The sequence below is a fragment of the Haemorhous mexicanus genome, chromosome 19 (genome assembly GCF_027477595.1).
Source record: "Haemorhous mexicanus isolate bHaeMex1 chromosome 19, bHaeMex1.pri, whole genome shotgun sequence".
NCBI classification, from domain to species: domain Eukaryota; kingdom Metazoa; phylum Chordata; class Aves; order Passeriformes; family Fringillidae; genus Haemorhous; species Haemorhous mexicanus.
The window spans coordinates 8,700,805-8,724,557 of NC_082359.1; the positions used below are offsets into that span (position 1 = coordinate 8,700,805).

The 23,753-nt window shown below is 41.7% G+C and overlaps 1 protein-coding gene and 1 long non-coding RNA gene across 2 annotated transcripts; one reads left to right on the forward strand and one right to left on the reverse strand.

Moving 5' to 3' along the window:
• Positions 1-5,483: 5,483 nt before the first annotated feature.
• SUSD2 (sushi domain containing 2) lies at positions 5,484-23,636 on the forward strand. The gene is made up of 15 exons (XM_059863294.1): positions 5,484-7,681; positions 8,949-9,153; positions 10,480-10,631; positions 11,119-11,286; positions 11,512-11,686; positions 13,102-13,303; positions 14,323-14,408; positions 14,619-14,887; positions 15,446-15,589; positions 15,995-16,150; positions 17,183-17,431; positions 17,732-18,004; positions 18,536-18,721; positions 22,956-23,046; positions 23,351-23,636. Exons 1-15 carry the CDS (start codon positions 7,615-7,617, stop codon positions 23,361-23,363), a joined length of 2,436 nt encoding a protein of 811 aa, XP_059719277.1. The 5' UTR covers positions 5,484-7,614; the 3' UTR covers positions 23,364-23,636.
• On the reverse strand, positions 15,157-23,003 carry LOC132336131 (uncharacterized). The gene is made up of 2 exons (XR_009488804.1): positions 22,701-23,003; positions 15,157-16,342 (listed from the first exon to the last, which is right to left on the reverse strand). It is a non-coding gene; the product is annotated as an uncharacterized LOC132336131 (long non-coding RNA).
• Positions 23,637-23,753: the final 117 nt, after the last annotated feature.

Here is a 23,753-nt window from a genome sequence, read left to right on the forward strand (position 1 = left end):
AATAATTCTAATTACACTGACTTGAGCCAGCAGAGGAGCTGGCTAATGCCAGACAACATGCTTGGGAGGAGAATCAACTTGAAAGACATGTGTAACATCAATTTAATGTGTCACAGGACATGAAATTGAGGCCATGATAAAGAAGTAACCTGCTGATACCTGTGTGAGCACAGCCTGTTGAGTAAAGCACAGAAGAGCTGTCCCCTGTGACTGTGACACAGAAAAAGCCACTGTACAAAGGTAGGAACAGTCATAGCAAGGTGCACACTCATTCCCTGTCACCTGCATGTTCATTCTGGTCATCCCAGGGGAGGGAGAGCTGGGAGGAACAGGCCTTGGGAGATGGGAGGTTTAGTTTTTTCTGACAGTGAGCTTCAGAGGGAGGTTTCTCACATTTAAATAGAATGTCCCAAGAGCAGTTGAAGAAATACATATAAAAAGATAAAATATGCCAGAAACAATGGAAACACAAACACTGCCAGGCACTGCAAGTCAGCTCTGTCACTGAGGATGAGAACTGCCACCCACAGATCCACCCACGTGCAGCCAACCTGCCTAATTTGATCAGAGAAATTCTTGTGGTTGGATTCCTTTAGAAGGACTATGCACAAATGGGTCCTGGAGCAAATGATACCATTTTAACAACATAAGTGTGCTCTTATCTGAATCATGGAGGGTCTGCTGTTACACAGCAAATCAAGTGTGGCCTGTGTCATCATTTGGCCAGTTCCCTGTGACCCGGGAGGCACAGCTGTCTGCATCACCCAGGAAATGTCCTGCCTGGCCCTGGCCAGCTGCTTGCCATGGGCCATGTGAGGGCATCTCTGCAGCACGAGTTCCTGAGCATCCCAGCTGGCAGCTCCTGAGCAGCACTCCACATTCCATGTTTCAGTTTCTTTATAGCCAAGCTCCTTCAGCTGCTCAGAGCAGTCCTGGGCTGTTTCCATACAAATGCTCCTCACTGGGGTGCCACAGGTTGCAAGTGGGAATGAAGAACCACTGGGCTGTGGACAAGCCTGTCAGCATCCCTGCCTGATGGCTTATCAGATGAGAGGGGAGATGAAAAATTTCAGGAGAACATAAGTCATGAAAACATGTTTCAGATTCACAATGAGCAATGATTTCAGGCACTGTTAAACCTATTCTGTATCTACATAAAGTGACCAGGTTATACATTTCTGGCTTACATACCATCTGCTTTTTTTTTTTTTTTCATTATCCAAAAAGAAAACAAATTCAAGGCCTCTTTGCTGTTTACCCTCTAAGTTCATTAAAAAGTAATACCCCTTATCATGTACTTCACTGTAACAGGTTTGTATTTTCCAGAAAATTTCCAACAGAATTCCTTGGACTGATTGCAAGAACTCTTATCAATCAACTGATTTTAAATAATGATGCACACATAGCCTTGGTGAAGGGTTTAAGACCTATATTTCATTTATCTTGAAAAATAAATATGTTAGCAAAATTCTGTCCTTGTACCCTTGACCTCTCCCAACTGCCAGTAATGAAGACTCAAGGGCAGGAAAGGATTTATCCCTCTGCTATCACTCCTCAAAAGTGTCAGTCAGTGAAGCTTGGGGTCAGGTTGTGGTAATAAATTAAATTTAGGCAGTTCTAATGTGGACCATACAGATTCTATCCACCTTCTACTCTCTGCCTGGAATATCCACCTACTTTATTACAGCCCAGGTAGGTGTAAGTCTCAAGTGCAGCCTGAGCCCAGAAGCAAAACAGGACAGAGTACTTAGTGAAACAGGCTGCTGGGAGGTTCCTCAGCTTTTATGTGATCTCAGAAGTGACCTAAGAAGGAAGGAGCTTAAAGAGTCTGCCAAAATGGATCCTTCTTGGAAACAGCAGCTGAAGCAGACTCAAACAGTGCTTCTTTTTTCTGCTGGGTGTAATGAATAGGATAAAAAAGGAAGCCAAAAAGATTTCTGACATAATTCTTTTCTGATATTAGGTTTTTTTCTGAAGCTTCTGTCACTTTTGATAGCTTTTCAGTTGCCCAAAGTAGATGTGATTTAACTTGATGTTATAATATTAGTACTGTCTGCTCTGTAAAACAAAACACTAAAGATATCATCCAAAGAGAAGGTGATTAATTATAGGGAGCATTTATGTTTGAAGAGTCCATCCTTAAGGTTTCAGGGCTAATTAATTCCTGATAAGAAACTTCTGAGCGAGAAAACTCATGATGGCACTAGTAGGGAACACCAAATTTACTTGAGAGAGCAAACAGAATTTGTTTGGTATATTGGTATGTGAAATCCCACAAGGCTGGATTATTCCTTCCTTTATCCCAAATTTTGAACAGGCCCAGTGACAGCAGACCAGCTTGTTGTCCTGAGCTAGCTCACACCTGGAGCTGTCTCACCATTCTGTTCCTGGGTTTACCAAGCACTGAAGCCCAGCATCTTCCCAGAAGCAGAGATCTGAAATTCAGGAATTAATTTGTTAACAAATATCTTCATCCCCTTGGTCAGCTCAGACAAAAAGAGGTTCAGTCCCAAGGAAACTCAGGCCTCCACATGGATTTAAGCTTGGAACTTTGCAGAGGAAAGCAGCTCTGAAATATTTGTGTGCAGACTGACAGCTTGTGTCCCAGGCTCTGGGACAGAAATCACCAGCAGAGTTCCCAGAGTTCAGAGTGAAAATTCTGTTCTGCATGAAACTGCTCACAGAGACCAGGCACTTCTCATCTGACACAGGAAAGGTCTGGTGATTTTTCTCAGGGTTTTTTTGGTTCGGGTGTTTTTTTTTTTGGTTTTTTTTTTTTTTTTTTTTGTGGCTGGTTTGTTTGTGGGTTTTTGTTTTGGGTTTTGGTGGGGTTTTTTTTAAGGCCGTATTTCAATCACACTCAGTCATTTTCCCTCCAGTTAAAACCCAGCTGTTAATTGTAGGTGTTTCATCTTGGTGAGGCTGTGAAGCTGGAGCCAGTACAGTGGAAATCCCACACAGCACACAAAGACTCTGCTCCAGTCTGTCATTTATTGCCTGAATGGAAAGAGTAACAGCCCAACACAAATATTTGGACTTCTCTTTGTTCTTGCCAGGGCTCTTGAAGCACACACACACGAGCAGATTGCATTTTGTTTTGTGAGGATGGGAGAAGCAAAAGAGAGACAGAGCTGGGAATGAGCCAAATCAGCACACAAGAGAGGCAGAGGCTGCTCCAGGGCTGTGCCCAGGTGTGCAGGGCTGGAGCACCAGCACAGGGAGTTTTCAGGATGAGTGGATTCCTGGAGCCTTATCAGGGTGTACATCAAGGATGGCTGTTGATTATGAAGAACATCACAGAGAAGAATCTCCCACGGGTAAATCCTCTGTCTGTGGGGCTGTGAGCAGAACTGAACCAAACACCAAAAGATAGAGATCTTTTGCTCCAGATCTGAGCAAAAATCCAGACCTGGACCTTCTCAAAACTGCTCCAGCCTTGTTACATCCCACTTGACCAGAGCAAACCTTTAACCAGATAAACAGCACCTTCAAAACAACAGCATTTTCCTGTCCTTATCTCAGAGCAAGGGCAGGACCACTGGAAAGCTCAGCAATTCTGGCTCCACAACCACACAGGTATGATGTCCTACCACTCTCACATCTGCTGCCAGTCCAAATACACAGCTGTGGCAGGGCCAGCTTGTCTTTGGGAGCAGTTACAGAGTGCTCACCTCGTGTTTGGTGCTCTGGAAACTCGTGCAAGGTGTTGCCCCACCTTCAGAAAGCACAGGAGCAGGAGATCAGAGCCCTCCACCGCCCGCAGAGCAGGAGGCCATGAGCAGACCTGGTTTCACTGATAACAACAGCACAATTTACACAGCTCGTGGAAAAACAAACGGTCTGGTGGTTGATATGCCTGATTCCTTGGCTCATGGCCCAAAGAGGGAAGCTTGGGAGCACTGAGGAAAAGATTCAGAAGACAGGCCTTGAGTCAAACACCCACCTGAGAAGTTTGTGACCTGCACTTGCACCAGGACTGAGCTGAGGAGCTCCTGGGAAGGCACTGCTGTCTCCCCAGCTGGCTGCTGCTCCATTTTCCCTCCTGGTGCTGGATTTCACCAGCAATCACAAGAGGCTGCTTGTCTTCAGTTTGGAATATGAGTCCCTAGTGACATAACTTGTAATCCATATAAAAGGCAAGATTAGAATTAACTTCTAATATTTCTCCTACTGTTCACCCTGCCCTAATCCAGCATGGTTTGCCAAATACTAAACAATACTAACTACTTCATTCAGACCTTTTTTCTGATGGTAAAAAGAATTGAATCTGCTCTGCAATCATGGCTGCAAGAAGTAAGAAGTGAAAGAAAAAGTCCAATAGCAACACTCTCTTTGCTGCTCTGTGCATAGCAATGGGCTCAACCAGACACAGCAGCTACACAAACTGTTCTGCTGCAGTGCTGGGAACACCCAAAATATCTGTCTTTAGAAGTTCAGTGCTGTGCTGGGTATTCCTGATCCATGTTACAATTATTCCTTAACATTTACCATAGCTCTTCACATCCCTCCGTGCCAGCATGCTTTCAGAGCTGGGTTCAGGCAAGCTGACTGCAGGCAGAGAACAATGCAGCACTTTCTCTCTGCAATCTTCCACTGGGGTACAGCCCCAGAGCTCCCCTGGGCACACCTGCCCAGCCCAGCCCAAACAAACCTGAGATAGTGTGGGCAGGAGCACTCTCAGCTCTGCCTGGCAGTGCAGCCTGCTGGCAGCTCTCTGCTTCTTCACCCTCAGAGACACACACAGGCAAGTGGGGAGCAGAGTGGAAGTAAACTCAGCACTTGTCTTGCAAGGCTCGGGATAGCATTAGAGCCCTTCCCATGATCTGGGAGCAGAGCAGCAGGGATGCTTCTTCAGAGCTGGGAAAGCAGCTCCTGCAGGTGTTGGTCAAGCCCCTTTCTCTTGGCAGCCTCCTGCAGGGACCAAAGAAAACAGGAATTGCTGAAGGATCAGCAATCTCTTGGCAAGCACTTCCCAAGTCAGCCTGTACCAGTCTTCAGACACCCATGGAAGGAGAGGCATTACCTGAATGGCTTTGCCCAGGATCTGCAGAGGTGCCAGCTCACCCAACTGAAGCCACCTCGTCCTGCCCATGCCAAAGGCTCTGGTAGGAGAGGGCAAAGCACAAAGCTCTGCACCCGCTCCCAGCAGGGTGGACAGCAGCAAATAAACAGACAGATGGCCTTTGGCAGCATGTTAAAAAGCATTTCAGTTTCCTAATGAGAAACAGCTCCTGCTGTGGGCACTGGAGCAGCACTGGGACCATCCCCCTCTGCACCAGACAGTGACACCAGCTCTGCTGCACATCTCAGCAGGGCAGTGACAGATGAGTTGCTGTGACAGAGCCCAAGTTCTTCCATCACGTCAGTGCTACCTTGTGTGACCCAGGGGTAGCAATAACAGCCAGGCTCCACTCCATCATTCTGCCAGAGTGAAACTATTTAGAGACAGGTTCCAAGGGCAGCCATGAGCTTGCTTCCCTGGCAGGCTCACTGGGCCAAGAGCTTTGAGAGGTAGGGCACATCTATACCCCTGAAGGAGGTGAAGGCCAGTAGGGACATGGTTTCCTTCATTCCTATAAATGCAGGATGTGCCAAATGTATGGAATGTGCTTTGCAGAGCAGGATTAGCATGGGTCCTGCAAAGCTCTACTCGCCCGAGCACGGATTTTGCTTAGAGGGTTTCTAATCTCACTTGTTTATCCTGGTTGTGCATGATAATGAAGGTGTTCCAGAGCCAAGAGAGATGACAGAAGTGCATTCCTAATGAGCTGCTCCCTCTCTTCCAGCAGAGGACTCAACAGCCTACACAAGGCACTATTTTTTGTGAGGGCTGGGGCTGGGCTTAGGCTTGAGAGAGTCCGAGAGCCTAAATCCAGGAGCACTGGCACTGGGAAAGCCATGCCAAGGCCATCCCAGCATTGCTGCTCCTCCATCTTTCTGATCTGAACCAGGAGCACTGGTGATGGGCTTAGTCTGAGCTCAGTCTCTGAGCTGAGGTGAGACTACTGTGAGTGTTTGAGGAATCCAGGGAACATGGAGCTGGGAATTCCAGGCAATAATAGACCAATGCCTTAGGTCTGTTTAGTTTGTGCCTGTGAGAACTGGGGCTCAGGCTGGAAAGGTGCTGTTGGGAGCAAAAGATGGAGTAAATCTGCTCTCTGTGCAGTGAAGGACTGAGGAGCAGGGAAAGGGAATATTTATGAACTATATGAATATTTCACCCAAACTGGGGGGGGAGGAGCAGTGATGTCCATGTTGTCCTACAGAACTGCTTCACTTATGGGTCAGAGAGAGAGAAGGGAAACCACTTTTTATTTTCTTGCCATTTTTTCCAGACAGAAGTGGGACATCACCTTTCCCCTCCCAGAGCACTCCAGGCACATGGGGAGTAGCTCAGTGCTGGCCCAGTTTTCTGAGAGATAACAACATTTGAGAGCTTTAAGTGTTACTGACAACTCTGTTGTCTCTTGATTGCAAAGATTCAGTCCTACAGACCCAGACTGATGAGACAGAAAGGGAATTTCTCCATACAGGTTTATCCAAAGAAACACTTTCAGCTCCCTTGCTTTCAGAGCCCAGCTCCAGCATGCAGTTTCTTGTTCCTGTGCATGTGTGATTGTTGCAGTCACTGAGCACAAATATCCCTTGCAAGAGCTGCACAAGGGCTCATTTCTGTTTGCAGTAGCGCTGTGAGTCACCAGGTGCCACCAGCGAGTCATTTCAGCCTCTGCTCATGTGCTCGCCGCTCGGATTCCACCCACAAAATTCAATATATCCGAGGATTGCTCCCAGACAAAAGCTGCCAGGACAGAGAGGACTTGGGGACTTCACCTCCCCAGGACAGCCTGTCACCTGCACCTGAGACACTGGGGCTACGTGTTTTCCTTCCTGTGGAAAGGAACTGTCATTGCTGTTATTCTCTGCCTGGATCCCATTGCTGGAATTTCAGTTCCACCTCCAAAATTGCATATATCCAAGGACTGCTCCCACACGAGAGACGTGGTGCTGGGGAACAGGCAGAAGTGCTCTGAAAAGGAGGGGAACCCTCTGATTTAAGCCCTTAAAATGATTATAAAGGGTGAGTTTCCTTCCATTTAACCCCTTAAAAAGAGGGAAAAAGGAGGGGTCTACCTTCACTTAAATCAGCCCTCATGCTGTCACATCCAGTGCAGTAAGCATGCTTCCTCAATATCCCATTATCTTCTGAACTAAACTGTACTGTCAGCATGTATTCTTTATCATTCTTCTAAGTGATAACAGGTTTTAGTTCCTCCAGCAAAATTAAAGCATATAACTTTTGCCAATGACCCCGTGGCCTTGAGCTTTGAAGCAGAAATGCTTGTAAAACAATAAACATCTACCCCCCTTTCAGAAAAACTTGACTGGTAATGTGAAGGAGTTGCAGCGACTATCTCCCCATCTATCTTTTCCTGGATTGGAGATGACCTCTGAAATGGAGCATTTCATTCAGTTTGTTTTGCTTCAGTAATTTACAACAAACCTTTGAACAGTGAGAATCTTGTTTATTTCTGGACACCCATTTCCATTGAAGACTTTTCCCAGACTAGCACGAAGACTATCACAATCAGCCATCCTAAAACATCTGGACAAAATATGAAATTCATCAGCTTAGATGTTTATTTCTTCATTCTTTCCACCCTCACTGCTCTTTGGAATGCAGGTAAGTGATTTTTCAAACATTTTGCTGCTTTTAACTGCAAACTTCTTTGACTTCTCTACTTCAGAATACACACTTGTGGTAAAAAATTGCTGATACCATCTATACAAGGTAAAGCAAAGGCACACGGGCCAGCTTTTACCTGCATGGTTTCATTTTCAATCCCCTCCTCTGTAATTTCCAGCTGGTCAGTGGATCTCTTCTGTAAGTAAACAGACAATCTGGATAATGCAGTAAATATATTTAAAGACAGAGAAAAACTTTCTAGCTTCCCATACTGAACAAGTGTTTTTACTTCCCTACTTTGCATTTTCCTGTGCTTGTTCTTCACCACCCTCCTTGATCCCTACCTTTCTTTTTGCTTGTGTCCTCCCAAATAATCAATCTTATCTTAGTTACTTTTTCATAATTGGTTCCAATTTTGCAAGATCCATGTCCAAATTTAGAATTTTTGATACTAACCTAGATCATCTCAGCATTGCATGGTATTCTTGATACAGCTCCCAAGCAGTGTCATCCTTGCAAGATATCACTTCCCAAAAGGTCCTCAGTGCTCCCAGCTGGCTCTGCAGCTTGTTCATCTCAATTAACTCCCCCTAAACTGTTTGTGAAATCCAGTAATTTTTGAGAGTGCTACTGTAATGTCTTTCTTCTTCTAACTGTTTTATTTGTTGAGTAGTTTCCCATGGGATGTCCAGTAATTACTGACAGTCTGTAAGCCAAGAGCCTCCTCACCTGTCTGTGTACCCAGAGCTCCTAACACCTGCCTTGTTAAGGCCAGACTCAAATGAAATGCACAAAACAGACATTTCAGTTGCTCTTAATAAACTTGTGTTGGAGCCCATTTTGTTGCAGATGTTAACTTTCCAAGAGCATTGGCCTTTTGTTCTTAATGATTCCCATATAGGGTTCATGGTGGGGGACCCCTGTTCTGGTATGTTTAAGACTTATCCTCAAAAATAAATGTAATTAGTGGCACTTACTGAGGGGCTGCTCTGGAGATTTATCTGTCTATTACATGCAAAAATACCCATGGAATTAATGAAATTATATACTGTCTGAGAGGTAAATAAGTGTATTTTGCTATTCAAAATGGAGCAACCTTAATATGCAGGTGATTACAACCTTCACCTAAATACATTCCTACACTAAAATAACCAGCCTATTTTATTTACTTACAGCAGTCCTTTGGATGATGTACTTGTGCTTCAGAGAACATCTAGAAGAGTTCAATAACATTCCTGACCCTTTTTTTTCTTCCTTTAACAAGGAGCTCAAGACTCTTGTGCACAGCGATGTGGGGAGCTGCTTGGTACCTGTTCTTGCCAGGTGACATGCCAGTCCTTGGGGACATGCTGTCCTGATTATAAAGAATTTTGTCTTCAAATTTCTCCATACTCAGGATCTCTTATGGGAGGCAAAGACTTTTTGATTACCAACACAGCTTTTGATGCCTCTTCTGTGCTAAAATGCAGGTGGGCCATGATTTTATATTCCTCTGCCAAAGGGAGGCAAATCTTTATAATCTCACTCTCCAACAATAGGCAATTACCACAAAACAAGACCAGTCCATACAGGAGTGAAAACTGTTAGGATCCTGAAATGTACAAAATTTCTGCTCACTCTCACCCCTCAAGGACACCTGTTGACTGTATTTCTACACAGGATTGTTTCTTTTAGGTGGAGTTATTGTGTGGTACAAGAGTACATGACTCTGCTCATTCCTCCCTTACCATATTAAAACAGTGACTTTTGAAAAGAGTTTCCTTTCAGGGCACTCAATTGTCAATATTTTTTTAGCATTTCCCTTTGTAGGAAAGAAGTATTTATTTCTTAATCTGAATGAGAAAACAGCAAGACAGAAATGTAGGTAGGACACCTGATGTTTTTCCTGTAAGAAAAAGCTGTGTATCCTAAATGTGTCAGCCTGTATCACACTTGGGTGCACGTGGCACATGCAATACATACAGTACACTGAATTTTGATGACCCAGATGTTGTGCTATTACTTCCACAGAAGGTTCTGAGTGAGATTTTGTAGTCCTTCCTATCTAGGTAGCAATACCTGAAAAGGTTTTCAATTCTTTTTTTGGAAAACCTTTGACCCAGGCATTCATTTTGTTGAACACAACTATGTACTTCGAAGTACCTGCAGAGTTACATAATTATAGCCAAGGCAAATTCCAGTGCAGAAAAGCAAAGGTCCTATTTCCTGGCAGACCCCAGCTCCCTCTGATACTTGGAATAGATATTCAGTCCCCATATATCAGTCTTGAAGAGTCACAGGAGGGTTAATCCCCAGGACTCTGGGCAAGAGCTCTAACTGGAACCAAATGGTTAAATAACAAGCAGTGCCTTCTGAGTTAACCTTTGCAACAGAAATTCTAGAACAGCATGAAATTACTTTCGTTGCCCTCACAGGACTTACCAGGGGAAAAAAAAACAAATCAGAAATTTGCAATAACTGCATTATGGTCATTGTTACCCACCCTGTAATCCTACTAATGCTATAACGTTATTTTCCTCTTCCTCTTGCCCCTTTGTTGCTAATTTATCATGTCTCATTCCCCCAGTAATTAAATAGTAAATTGAAGGTTTGTGGATTGCTGTTTATTTGTGCAGCTCAGAGCAGAATTCACTTTGATGTAATTAGCAGATTTTTCCAGTTTATATTCCCTGCTACAAGCAAAACAGCCCCAGATTTGAAATTATCCACACATGAGACAAGGTTGCTTGCTGAAGCACATTCAGAATTTTCCTTCTCTCTATGGTGACACCAAAATATGTTTTCAACATCTACAGGTTCAAGCAGCAAATCACAACCAGTGGCTACATTGACAAGGATGGGAAAGCCCACTGCATCTCCCCATTGCTTTATGAGACTGGTTTCATCCCTTTGGAAGTTTCTACAGATGCTGGGTCAACGTTTCCCTACTCTGGAACTTGGTTATCAGGTTACTTATATCTACAGCATCCCTCTTCTTCCTATATTCTTCCTCCATGCATGCAAGACTATAGAAGTCTTTTCCTTTTGATCAGTTTTATTCTTCCTTAACAGGCCTCAGAAAAGAAAGTCTCACTGGCCTCATGTTAATTCATCTTTTGAGAGATGAACTTTCACAGCAATTGAGTAGCAGCAGTAGCAGCATTAACTGATAAAAAGTCCTGCTTAAAAATGAGTTTGACCAAAACTGTTCCCATCTCATCCCTACTTCTATCCCTTTTTGTCCCCTCTTCAAATAATTACATTGTGGTGTTGGATTCTAAGGACTGCAATATTAGTAAGGGTTGCATTCTCTCAGCTTCAGCTTATTCTTTTCATGTCATGCATCCTGTGCTGTGTGGAAAATCCTGCTAAATCTTAAATAATAGAGTAGCACTTTTTCAGGACTATGCAAAGCCAAAATGTCATTAGCCCTCTTTTTCTGCTCTGCAATGCAGTACATCACAGCAAAGTTTCAGATGAAGAAAAATGCACTTTGGTAAATCAGACAAAGTGGCAATATTATGGCACCTCCAACACTGGTGGAAACTTAACTCTTACCTGGAAACACCAGACACTTGCAGCAACCCACGTCAACATAGAAGTCTGGGGATACCAGGAAACAGGTAAAGTGACCCTTTTCCTACAAGCATTTATCACACACATAACTCATGTGCAGAGCTCTGCACAGCTTGTGATCACTTTCACTGAGACCTGAAAGTATAAACAACTGATGACAATAATGTCAGCTTTTCCTCTTCATTTACATATGGGTGGAGACATCTCATTTCAATCTTGTGGCTATTGCTCTTTTCCAGCATCCAAAACCCTTTTCCTCCTCTATCTGACAGGTGACACTTATTCAGAAAACTCGATGGCTGAATGGAAATACCTTTATACTTTGGCAAGAGAAACCCCCAACACAGGGAAATATTCTTTCATTCCTGTACCTGCCAAAGGAAGTTACAGTAAATGGGACTATGGAATTTTGAGAATTATACCCAGCAACTATGTTGATGGGCAGAGGCAAGTGCATCTCAACATGTAGTAGTAGTAGTAATAATAATAATAATAATAATAATAATAATAATAATAATAATAATAATAATAATAATAGTTACCTTATAAGCTGTTGTCTCCTTTGGAATTCAAAACTGAGACTCAGGCTCTATTTTCTGGGAAAAAATGGGGAGAAAACTGGAAGGTCAAAAGTGAGAAAAACTCATAGGTCAACATAAAGGCAGTTTACTTAGTAAAGAGGAGCATGGAGGAAGAATCACAAAGTCTCCCATGACTGATGCACAGTTAGTCACCCAGTAAGGGCTGTTTTGGAAAAACACCTCTGCAGTTTTATTGATGGACATGCTGGTCTAGGGCATGGAATATCCCTTTGGTCAGTTTGGGTTGGCTGTCACAGCTGTGCTCCCTCCTGGCCTTCTTCCTGGGGCCAGCATGAGACACAGAGAAGACCTTGACACTGTGCCAGCGGGAGATAAACACTGGTGTGTTATCAGCACTGCTTTGGTCACAAATCTAAAATGTGGCTGCTATGAAGAAAATTACTCCAGCCAAACCCATGCTGTCACCAGAGTAGGATCTGCTGATTCTTTTGTTTTGTGGCAGCTGGGGAGGAGTCCCTAAATGCAGAACTCAATCACTGCAGCCACAAGCCTTCCTCTTCTATTTTGTATGTGGGTTTTTGCATTCCTTCAAATTTTATGCCCATTTTCTTTTATTTCATTGCATATTTCCCCATGATTTCTGGTGAACTACCTGTGTAAGTGCTCCATGGATATTCCTTCATAATTCTTCCATATCTGCAGGTTTGATGTAGATGGTGTAGACTGTGAGTATATAAATGCCACCTCTGCAGTGTTACAACATATTGCTAATATGTCAGAACCTTTTTGAGCATAGAAGGATAAACTTTTCTCCTTCTAGAAAAATTTTTATTACACTTTGTATATGATATTTTTTAAATGGGGAAAAGCAGAGTGGCTTTGGAACATTTCAAGGATTCTGATTGGTCTCTGTAGCCATTAGTCCTGATATTACTGGGGTGCAGTTGTTATGTTTTGTTAAAGAATCCAGATATTCTTCATTCTGGCCTAAATGAAATTGCAATGTCAAAAGGCATGAATACAAAACCTTCCTCTAAAAGGATCTATGTAAGCCAGAATCATGATTACTAAAATGTATTCTGATTATTGCATACCTGTTCCATGCTGTCCTGTCACGTCCTGAATTTGGAAAAATGTGATGTGCCATAATTTTTTGAAGGAAAAAGAAAGCAGTGGGCTTTGTAATGAAATAACTTGAAAGTCAAAAAAAATGCTTTTTAATTGTAATTAGCAACTGAGCCACAGTGCTACTGACAAAATAGTGCTTGTTCAGCTATCAGATCTATTTTTTGTTTCTCTTTTTTTTCTTTTTTTTCCCAGCAATATTCCATCCATCTGGAGCACAGACCATGCACTGGCTTGGCACCTTGAGGAGGACTTCAGAAATGACCCAAATGCTTGGGCAACTGCAAAATGTATGGAATGGGACAGAAAAGAAGAGTTGCTTCCAAACTTCTTAGAAGAAATTATAGACTGCCCTTGCACCTTGGCACAGGCAAGAGCTGACACTGGCAGGTTCCATGTAAGTTATTAATTTATCCCTCTGGCTTATTACAATTCCAGGTGGAAGCTTAAGGAGTGCCAAACTCCACACACACCCCTGTTCCCTCTTTAAACATCATTACAAGGAAATTAAATTACATTTAGATTTGCCCAAGTAGCATATCAAATGGCAGAGGTAAATACAGCTTATCTAGGTAGTATGAATCAAAGTGCCTATAGAATAGGAAATGGAAATGACACTCAAACAGAGAATTAAAACAGGAGTTCCAATGGCAGACTGAAAACACTCTGTGGAGCTGGGAGCAAGGATGGCTTCTTCAAGATCTTACAAGATCACAGTCAGTGTTTGAAGGTGATATCCCATGCTGTGGCAAACTATTTCTGCCTAGTTTTTCATACTTTGCTGCAAACCCTTCTGCCATGTACATCAGAGCTGAAGCCCAGAGCTGTAATTCATTATTTCCTTTATCCTGCTTCCTTCCTCCTTCTCAGCTCCACTGTTATCAAGGAACTGACAAAAGCTAAGAAATCAATTGCCATTCAGTCTACACTTTCACTTACACTGCTGATCTGAGGACCAGATGAGAGTGACCTTCTCTCCTATTTATGATACCAAATGGGGGCATGTGTTTATGCATTAAAAAAAAAGTTTAGGTAAACATTGTTACTATTCTGGTTATGAAGCTCCAATCATGATGTGTAAAAGCTTGTGAAGATAAAGAATATAAGAACATAGGGTAAACATTTACACTGTGTCTGTGTTTGTTGTACACTTACAGTTGAATCCCCATCTGGCTGCCTTTGTTCTTCAAGGTCTGTTGTAACAGACTGCAAAATGTTCAGGTCAGACATGTTGCTCCAGACACTTGAGTATTAAATTCACCATTTTTCCTATCGTTCCACGCTATTCAACACAAACTTAACCAGTTCATGTCAACTTTACACACATGTCAGATACAAAGGGTGGGAACACAATGTAAGAACAGAAAGGACAATGAAGCAAGAACCCCATTAAGTGTGAGCATTGATCTTTTTCAGACAGATTATGGCTGCAACATTGAAAAGGGGAGTGTGTGTACTTATCATCCTGGTGCTGTGCATTGTGTAAGAGGCATTCAAGCCAGGTAAAGAACATTTTTTAAACTGTATTTTTTTGATTAATCCTTTCACCTCAGAGACAGCAGCATCACAGCAGTCAGGGGTGAAGTCTAACTGGACATCAGATAAAGCTTGGCAAATGAAATATTTAGCTGTATCCATAAAAAGTCAGTAAACAAATAGAAACAAACTCCACAGAGCTAAATGATGATTTTCTTGCTGCTTTTCTCAATCAGTCCCCAGTATGGGGCTGGACAGCAGTGCTGCTATGACTCCACGGGAACCCAAATCCTCACGTACGACTCCACCGGAGGCAGCACACCTGATCGAGGACATGACTGGGGTTCACCACCTTTCTTGAAGCCTCCCCGGATACCTGGCTTTTCCCATTGGCTTTATGATGTTATCAGCTTCTATTACTGCTGCCTGTGGTCTGATAATTGTGACTTCTATATGAAAAGGCGGCCCTCTAGTGACTGCAGGACGTACCGCCCTTCCCGAGCTGGTAAGGCTCCAAAATATCCTCGTGGAGTGTAGATTTTTCAGACAGTGTTGGCTTCTAGAATATTTGTATATGTGCACATATGAGTTGACAATGGTGAGGGTACAATATCCTGTGAAAAAATTCCATGGAAGGTTTCTTTTGATCTATCACTTACAAAATCTGTATGTGTAGTTAGGGGTCATGAATGAGTGGTCTGGCTGCTTAAAGAAGACCCATCAAAAGTATTGGCAGAAGCAGAGTTTGAATTGGTGAAAATACAACTTTACAACTTGATGGCAAGGTGCATTGTATTAGTTACTATACAGATTAAAGCATACAAAAGAAGATAAATTAGAAGCAGCTTGGAGCAATTTACATGGAAGTTGGAAATGCAAAAGGGGATAAGGATGCAAAGGATATGGATGCAAAGATAAGGCAATAGCCCTGTATTCATGTCCAAATCTCCCCATATATTGCATATGACACAGAATTCTAGCCTCTGTCCTTTCTCATGAACTTGAGGAGTAACAGGTTGTGATTTTTGCTTGTTCTTAATTCTCTTTTTGCTTTTAAAAATAGCATCTGCTTTTGGGGATCCTCATTTCTTTACATTTGACGGTCTGAACTTCACCTTCAATGGCCTGGGAGAATACACATTGGTAGAGTCTGATCTCACATCCCTGAGAGTGCAAGGGAGGACACAGCAGGCACACTTTTCCAATGGTAAGTTGGTAAGAGAGGAAGCAGAGCTTCTGAACTTCTGAGATTTGCAGAACTGAGATTTGATATTTGCTTGATTTGCACTTAGCAGCAATCCTCCTGTCATCTCTGTTGTTTCTAGTTTTCTTTTTTGGCCATTTGTGAACAGTCACCATTCTGAAGATAATCAGAAAGCAGACAACATCTTCAGGAAAAACTTCCCAATCAAAGTTTAATTGCTAGTTTTATTGGGTGTGAGTAATGGAAGTGTAAAATTTCCAACTGTGTTTAAGAACTCCAAAAAAGTTCTGATTTCTCTCCATGCCCATTCTCATCAATAAGGAAACATAAGGCCAGTTCTAGAAATCAATAGGCACAGCTGCCAGCTGATGCATTTTGATAGCATTGTTGGTTTTTTTCACTTGGAAGGAACTGGGGCTCAGGGGACAGGCTTGTCTGCAGTGGCCATGCAGGAGAACAACTCTGATGTGATTGAAGTGCGCTACTCTGAGGATTTGCATCTGGAGGTCCTCCTGAACCAGAGGGCTCTCAACTTCTCTGAACAAACTTGGATGGACTTGAAAGGTTAGTTACACATATCAGCCTTGTCAGCAATTCCATTCGGATGGAGCCCATGGACAGTTAAAAGTGCCTCTAGGTGCATGCATTTCAACTCTCTTTTCAGCATCTTTTGGTGTTTTAACACATGGCTTCAGTGTCCATGGTTTCTATGTCCTCTTTCACTTTTTTGTGGAGCAGTGGTTTTCCTCCTCAATCCTGTGGACAGTGAACAGAATTAAAAACTCTGTCCTCTACATTCTGCTTTGAGCTTACTGCATCTAATGCAATGAAGCCAGCCAAATAAAATTAAATATAACTAAAATATATCCTAAAATATAATTCAATTTCATATTTACCTATTGGGAGCTCTCTCAATTGGTCAGATATTATTCCTCTATTCTTCTGCCAAAAAGACTATCTAAAGTTGACTTTTTGTCCAACAGGGCTGTGATCATTTGATTAATCTTAATGATAATTTGACAAATACTCATCATGCCTCACTTTAATTTTAAAAGTAATCCCTTTATTCAGCAGGGGAGCATTTCTGTGGCTAACAATTCATATTCCTCACTTGGCTGAAGAGCAGGTGGAGGGCTACACTGCCAAGGAGCTGCAGAAACAGAGATGCAGGGAGGAAAAAAAAAATGGAAGGGACATTGAGGGAGCCTGGAGAAGAAGCCATATTAGGGAGGTGTTGACAAGACAAGGGAGAAGGAAAGGAAAACTGTGACCACTGAGAGAGGTGCTTCCAGCTCACAGCCACTCTCTGATGTGAACATCTCATATCTTTAAGCTTCTGGGCTGGGCCACTGGCAGGAGGCATCTTATATCAATAGTGGACCTCTCTTTGCTGCCCCTCTCTAGTAGCCATCTTGTCACAATTGTAGTGTGAAGGTGTGGCTTCCCTTTAAATGCTTCTCAGAGTGCAGCTCAGAGTGGAAGGGAGGAAAAGCTGTATGAAAAAGGGTTAAAACTGATGATTTTAACTGATGCTAGAACACAACATTTTTTTCACTCTGGATAATTAGCTGTTTTCTCTTCCTCTCATGGTTATAGGTCTCTTTCTCTATTCTACACCTAATCAGAACATCACAGTGATGTTCTCTTCTGGGTCTGGAGTGGAAATAAGGGGAAATGGAGGATTTCTGACCCTGACAATTCTGCTCCCAGAGAAATTTATAAATCACACATGGGGTCTCTTTGGGGTAATGAATGGCAATCCACAGGATGACTACACCTTCAAGAATAAAACCACCATGTCAGTTCATGCAAGTCCCCAGCAGGTGTTTGAATTTGGAGCTAGCTGTAAGTAATTTCTATGGTCTATTATTTCTTTACAAATTTAAGACAGCTTATGATTTAAGGACTGGGAAATGAAGTCTGTGCCAAGCAACTAGTACTGGGGGAAGAGAAGGGAGTAAGAGAAATATGTCCACCTCTACCCACATGGGGAGTGAAAACAGAACCATGTTGGAGTGTTCAGCACTTTGTACCTACATATCTTCCAGTTTCAGCTACATTTCTATAGATGAACACTTGGATTAATAGCAGAAGGTTGTCTATGCTGGCAATGTTACATGTGAATATCTCTTTCTGTCTCCCAAGGGGCAATTGAAAATGGAACCTCTCTCTTTACTTATGACACGGAGCTCTTACTGGACAGTTTCTTCTATGGGGACAAGCACAATGCCTCTTTTCTGCCTGTGTTTTCCCCTCATGAAGATCCTGCTGATCCCCTGCTAAAAGAGATGGTCTCACATTGTGGCTCTGACCCATTCTGCAGATTTGATGTCCTGACAACAAGAAACCTTCAAGTGGGAAATTCCACAAGACTTTCCCATCAGAATCACAAGCTGCTGGTAGAACATCTAGAGCCAGGTGATACAACATTCCACAAAACATCATTACAGAATTACAGGATACTCTGAGTTGGAAGGGACCCACTGGGAAAATCAAATCCAAACCTTAAGTGAACTTTCTATAGGGAGCATCACTATAGATATTTCTACATGGCATCTAAAGAGTTAAAAATGTTTGAGGAGGCTTTGCTTAACTGTGAAACTGTTCATGCACCTATAAATAATCTGACCATGGGGAATCATGATTGTACCAGGAAATCTCTGTACTGATAGAATACTTAGGCAAGTATCTCAAAAAATTTCTTTCCATTTTTCTTCCACTATAACACCACAGCATAGAAAGTTTATCTTCACTTTATATGCATTAAGTTGTCTTCCTTGGACTTCAGAATAAGTTTTAAAAGTAGCAGGAAGTATTGTCTTTCAGATAGCCTAAAACTCTTTGTTTGTTTCTCCATGAGTTGCCATTAAAATGCTGTTTGAATCATTGTGATGGAGATTTGCTGGTCTAAGTCCTAAATACTCTAACCAGATATGTTTCTTTTATTAGTGATCTCTTGTGGCTGGCTGGATCCTCCAACCAATGGAAGAAAGAATAATACTAACTACCTGCTGGGCTCAACCATCAATTTCACCTGCAATGAGGGCTATGAACTCACAGGAGGGTCACAGGAAAGAACTTGCCAAGTGTCAGGAGCCTGGTCAGGGGACACACCCCAGTGCAGCCAAGTAACAGGTCTGCTGCCTTTTAGATATCACATATTGTCACTAAAAAATCATTATCAAGGACAAGGCAATCTCAGAATACCATGATGGCCCTTGACAATGCAACTTCTCTTACTTGGTAAAGCATTGGTCATGAGATATCTGAATTTCTAGAAAGACTATTATTCAAATCTAAATAACAGGTGACTTATGGTGGTTCTGTGCATTTTGGTGGAGGTTTAAAAGCTTTTGTTTTATCAATGGGTACCTGATGGTGGGTGAAAAGAGGATAGAGCCAGGATTTTTTCAGTGGTGCCCAGGGACAAGACCAGAGGCCACAGGCATGCTCTGAAACACAGAAACTTCCCTCTGAACATCAGAAACCCCTTTTTTACAGTGATAATGATTGAGAACTGGCACAGCGTGCCCAGAGAAGTTTGAATATCTCCCTCTCTGGAGGTATTCAAAAGTTGTCAGGTCATGGTCCTGGGCAACTCACTCTGGGTGGTCCTGCTTGAACAGGGGAGTTGGATGAAATGACCTCCAGAGGTCCCACCCCACCTCAACTCTTCTGTGATTCTGTGATTCAAGAGCAGACACAGCCCACACTTGTTGAACCCTTTCACTTTTTTTTTCCTAAAACATTATCTTATCTCAAAACATAATTCTATAGCAGTAAAAGTATTGTGAATGATGCAATAGTATTTAGAATAAATAACACAGATTTATTCCCCCTCTTGTGTTACTACTAATAGATTATCAGTTAGCCTGGGTTTGTTGGATTTAGTAGCAGTTTAGTAGCATAGGCTGTCTCTATGATTTACAGAAAATGGCCCAAAATTTTCTTTTTATTCATTCACCACATACACTCCAAATGTCCTCAAGATGGCAATATTTCAAAGCACCAGGGTGGTGCAAGGCCAGATGGCATGTTGAAGCACTTTCAATGCTAAGTTAATAGCTCCCAAAAGCACTCATCAAATAATTCATACTAACAGATTCTCCATTCTAAGACCCTTCCAAAGAAATGTGGGAAGTGCACTTCACATCAGCAACGAATTCCTGTCATGCTGGCACATTTCATCAGCCTCTGCTGCCTGTACCAATTGCTTGTACATTTCCAGTGCATTCTGAATTTAGTAATATTTGTAAGATGAACTGCAGTGAGCTTGGGCAGCAGAAAAATTCACAAAGGCCAGATCTTAAAAAGGCAATGGCAAAACTTTCTGCCAAGCTGAAAGCTAAGAATATTTTTCCACTGCTGCCATCAACCACATACATACTGGATAAGAGCCAGTCAGTCTCAATAAGCAAAACAGATGCTGACATTTACACTAGCAAAAGGGGGACAGAAAGGCAGCCCTGTGAGATCAGAGGAAAGGAGCTGGAAGATATGCAGTGACTGATTGCATTCAGAATGATGGAGATGTGACACAGCTTTGTGGATAAGCAAACAAAACACACAATGTTTTCCAATGCTTTCCTGGAAGGTGACAAAGAAAAACAAGGTGTGAAAAAATTTTATTGATCTGATTGCAACAAAGATCTTCCTTACTATTTGGTATTGGGTGTTCTAGTTCATTTGCAATGTGAACCAAAATTGATGGTCTTTATAAACTGCAGGATGTTGGAGTACGGCAATGCTGTCCACAGCAGCAGGATACTGACAACACCAACAACTGAGCAACTCAATATAAAATACAAATTTCTCCATTCTTTTTTTCTTACTGCTATGCCCTACTAGTGGCATTTATAGCTAGCCTTGTTTCTCCTTCTTCCATAAGGTGTTCTGCAAGATGTGTTTGTCAGAGGAGGCTATTTTATTGACAGGACCAGGTCTCTATAGAGAAGAGAGGCAATACAGTTCAAAGTTCCTTTCACTGATATCTAAACTTCTCATATTTTAATAGCATGGACAGCTAGTACTTACTTTCCACTAAATACATTTCTGCCTCAAGTTCAAGACACAGGTGAAATCCAGTGCCAGTTTTCCTTCTTACTTCTCTACTTGGCTATTTTCTCTATTCTCCATCCCCCAAGCCTTCTCTTCTCCAGAACAGAAAAGGTCCTTGTGTTGTCAAAATCTGTTGTTCCTGAGGTCAATTTTCTTTATTGTTTTCCTCCTTTCACAGCAGCATGCTGCTGTTTCACCAACATCCATTTTATCAAGTCCTGTGACAAAGACCTTCTTGACACCAAGAAAATGCTGACAAAATTAATGGACAGCCCTTCCCAATTTCTGGGTGCCTGAATGGGGGACCACTGACCTAGCCACTGTGATCAGCAGTCACTTTTTTACTTTGAAAATGAACTATTAAACACACACTTTGTCAAGTTATTTCTTTCATGCTGGTCAGGAGCACAGAGCCCAGCCCTCTGTTATTCTAAGCCTGCAGGTGTATTTCTTTTCAGTGTTGTGTTCATGACGCTGCAGTTTTGTGGCACATCAGATTCAAACTCCTGCAAATCATCAAGGTTTTTTTAGTTGCTACATGCCTTTTCAAAAGAGAATATTTAAAATAAAGGCATGGGAACCAGGAAAATTGGATAGGAAAAGAGGTGGAAACAAGAAAATGTAATGCCAGTTATTTTACAAAATCCATTTTGGTATTTTGAAGCTTCAAATACAAATTATGTTGTTGGGCCTGCATATTGTTGTTTTTGAGTTTTGCTTCCTTGGACTAAAGTTTCCATGGAAATCCTCTGCTAATAATTATTTTGCTATGCTTCTAATTACAATCCCACTGCAAGTCTTGCCAGTACCACAGCAAGCTCTCTTCACAGAATATCACAAAGAGGAAGAACAAAGAAGCCATCCAGCAAAAGCAAAAAGGAGATTCTAGTAAAATGAGATGTAATATCCAGCTAAAAATCATAAGATAGTGGCAACATATGTACATACAGTCTTTTTGAGACAGACAATATGGGGATATTAAGGGCAATCTAGTTTTGTTTGTCTTCTGGGTTACATTCTCCTTTCCTCCCCCCTCCTCTATTCACTTTTAGATTTCCTTTTCCAGTCTCAGGCTCTGTGTAAATGCTGTTCATTTTGAAAAGCTGTCAGAAATCTCATTAGTCTTCTGTGTTTTTTTCAAACACAAAGATTTCACAACAGAGGCAAATCACTAGTGGACTAACTACTTTAACCAGTGGTGGGTTCTCATCACTTGGCAAAGACTGGGTGCCTCCCTGTGTAGGATGTGTAAGACAAACATTGAGCCTTGTTCAGAAGTTACTGGATGATGGATCAATTCTTGTGAAACAGTTTATGTATCCAATTTCTTTCCTTAAACTTCACTATAAAGCAAATCAGCAGCTGAATAATCTGTTCTAGGATCATAGAAGTGTCTGTTCTGTCACTCTGCCATCACTGTGTGCTAGGCTGTGGGTTGGGCAGGTGTGAGAAAGTGATGGAAGGAAGGGCTGACAAAAATGAAGCCCTGATGTATTGAGGCTCAGATACAAAATGCAGGAATCATTGTTTCTCCCAGACAGTTCACTCCTCATGCAGCATCTCCTAGCTTTTACAAATATTCTTATATGGTAATCTGCCATTGCTTAGTAGAATAAGAAAACAAAATGATAATTTTTATTCAAAATTTGTTTCATATCTGGTTTCTTTCTCTTTTTCAGGTGTCCTTGTTAGGCAGTCACAGAATCAAGTAGATAGTTTTTTTTAGTGTGTTCAAACTCTCTAATGTAGTTCAATGTACCCACATCAGAGCAGTCACTTCTCTTTTATGTAGATTATTAAGCAGCAAAGGTAGTCCATATTAAAAATATTACCCTATTTCTAATGCCAAAATAGGACAATATTTAAAGCAATCAAACTGTATGGAATAAGGACTGAAAACGATTTGAGTTGTTGGGATTGACAGTTCCACATCAATATTGCACATTCAAAATGTTGACTACATATTAACCACTAGCCACCCTTCGTGTTACAAAGCTTTTGCAGCCACCTGCCCTAACAGTAAATTGTAGGAATTCTGTTAATTCCTAATCTTTACCTGTTTCAGAGAATCTGAAAGGGTGAAAGGTTGGAAGGGACCTCTGGACATCATTCAGGCCAATCCCACTGTCAAAGGGAGGCAGCTCCACAAGTAAAGAGAACAGCAAAATTAACACTATATGCACAATTTCAAAAATTGTCATGTGACTGCATTCAAACAGATATGAAAAAATGTATATCAAAAATGTATATCAAACCATGAATACAAAAAATGTATTCATGTTTTTTTTTGTGGTTGGTCTCTGTTTTTCAGCTATCAAACAAGTAATTGTTATTGGCAGTGTATTTGGAATAGTTGGCCTTGCAGTCCTGGGACGTCTGGGTTATTTATGCAGAAAGAAGAGGTAAGCCTTAACTGAACTGAAAACACAAATGAGCCTCCTAAAGAAATAGCAACTGCTATGACTTTTAAAATAATTTAATAATGACCACTGGCAACAAACTGCCAGTGTGATACAGGTAAAAAAAAGTGCAACTGATGTATAAACACTTATCAGCTGTGTGTGAAACTGGTTGGTAGAGAAAGAGGGCAGTGTAGTGAATGAAAATGATTTTGCCTAGGAATACTGGTGGATTGAAATGGAGATATGGTTGATTTTCTGAACAGTTAGCAACTGTTACAAATTTTTTAATCCTTCTCTGTTCCAGTGTCCACAAGTAATAGAATGCCAAATAAAATGGAATCGAAACTGAGTGAATGGAAACAAAATGGGGTTACTGCCCTTGGAAAGAAGACTGTATGTGTGAGGAAGAACTAAATACTTCTGAACCTGTCACCAAAAAAAAGCACAGTGCCAAGCTAACAGAACACTGCTATTGTTTTTCAGTATTTCATTGCTTAAAAATGCTACACTCACTATGAATTCAGCTGAAAGAAATAAGAATGTGGCATATTATGCCGTGATATTAAAATTTATGTGTAAAACCATGCTACTATTTGAAGACCATTTTTTGCTTTCTATATGTGTCACAAAGGCCAAAAGAAATGTAAGCATATTTTCCCCCTCAAAATCAACAGCTTTATATGGCAGGAGGTTTCTGTATGATAAAA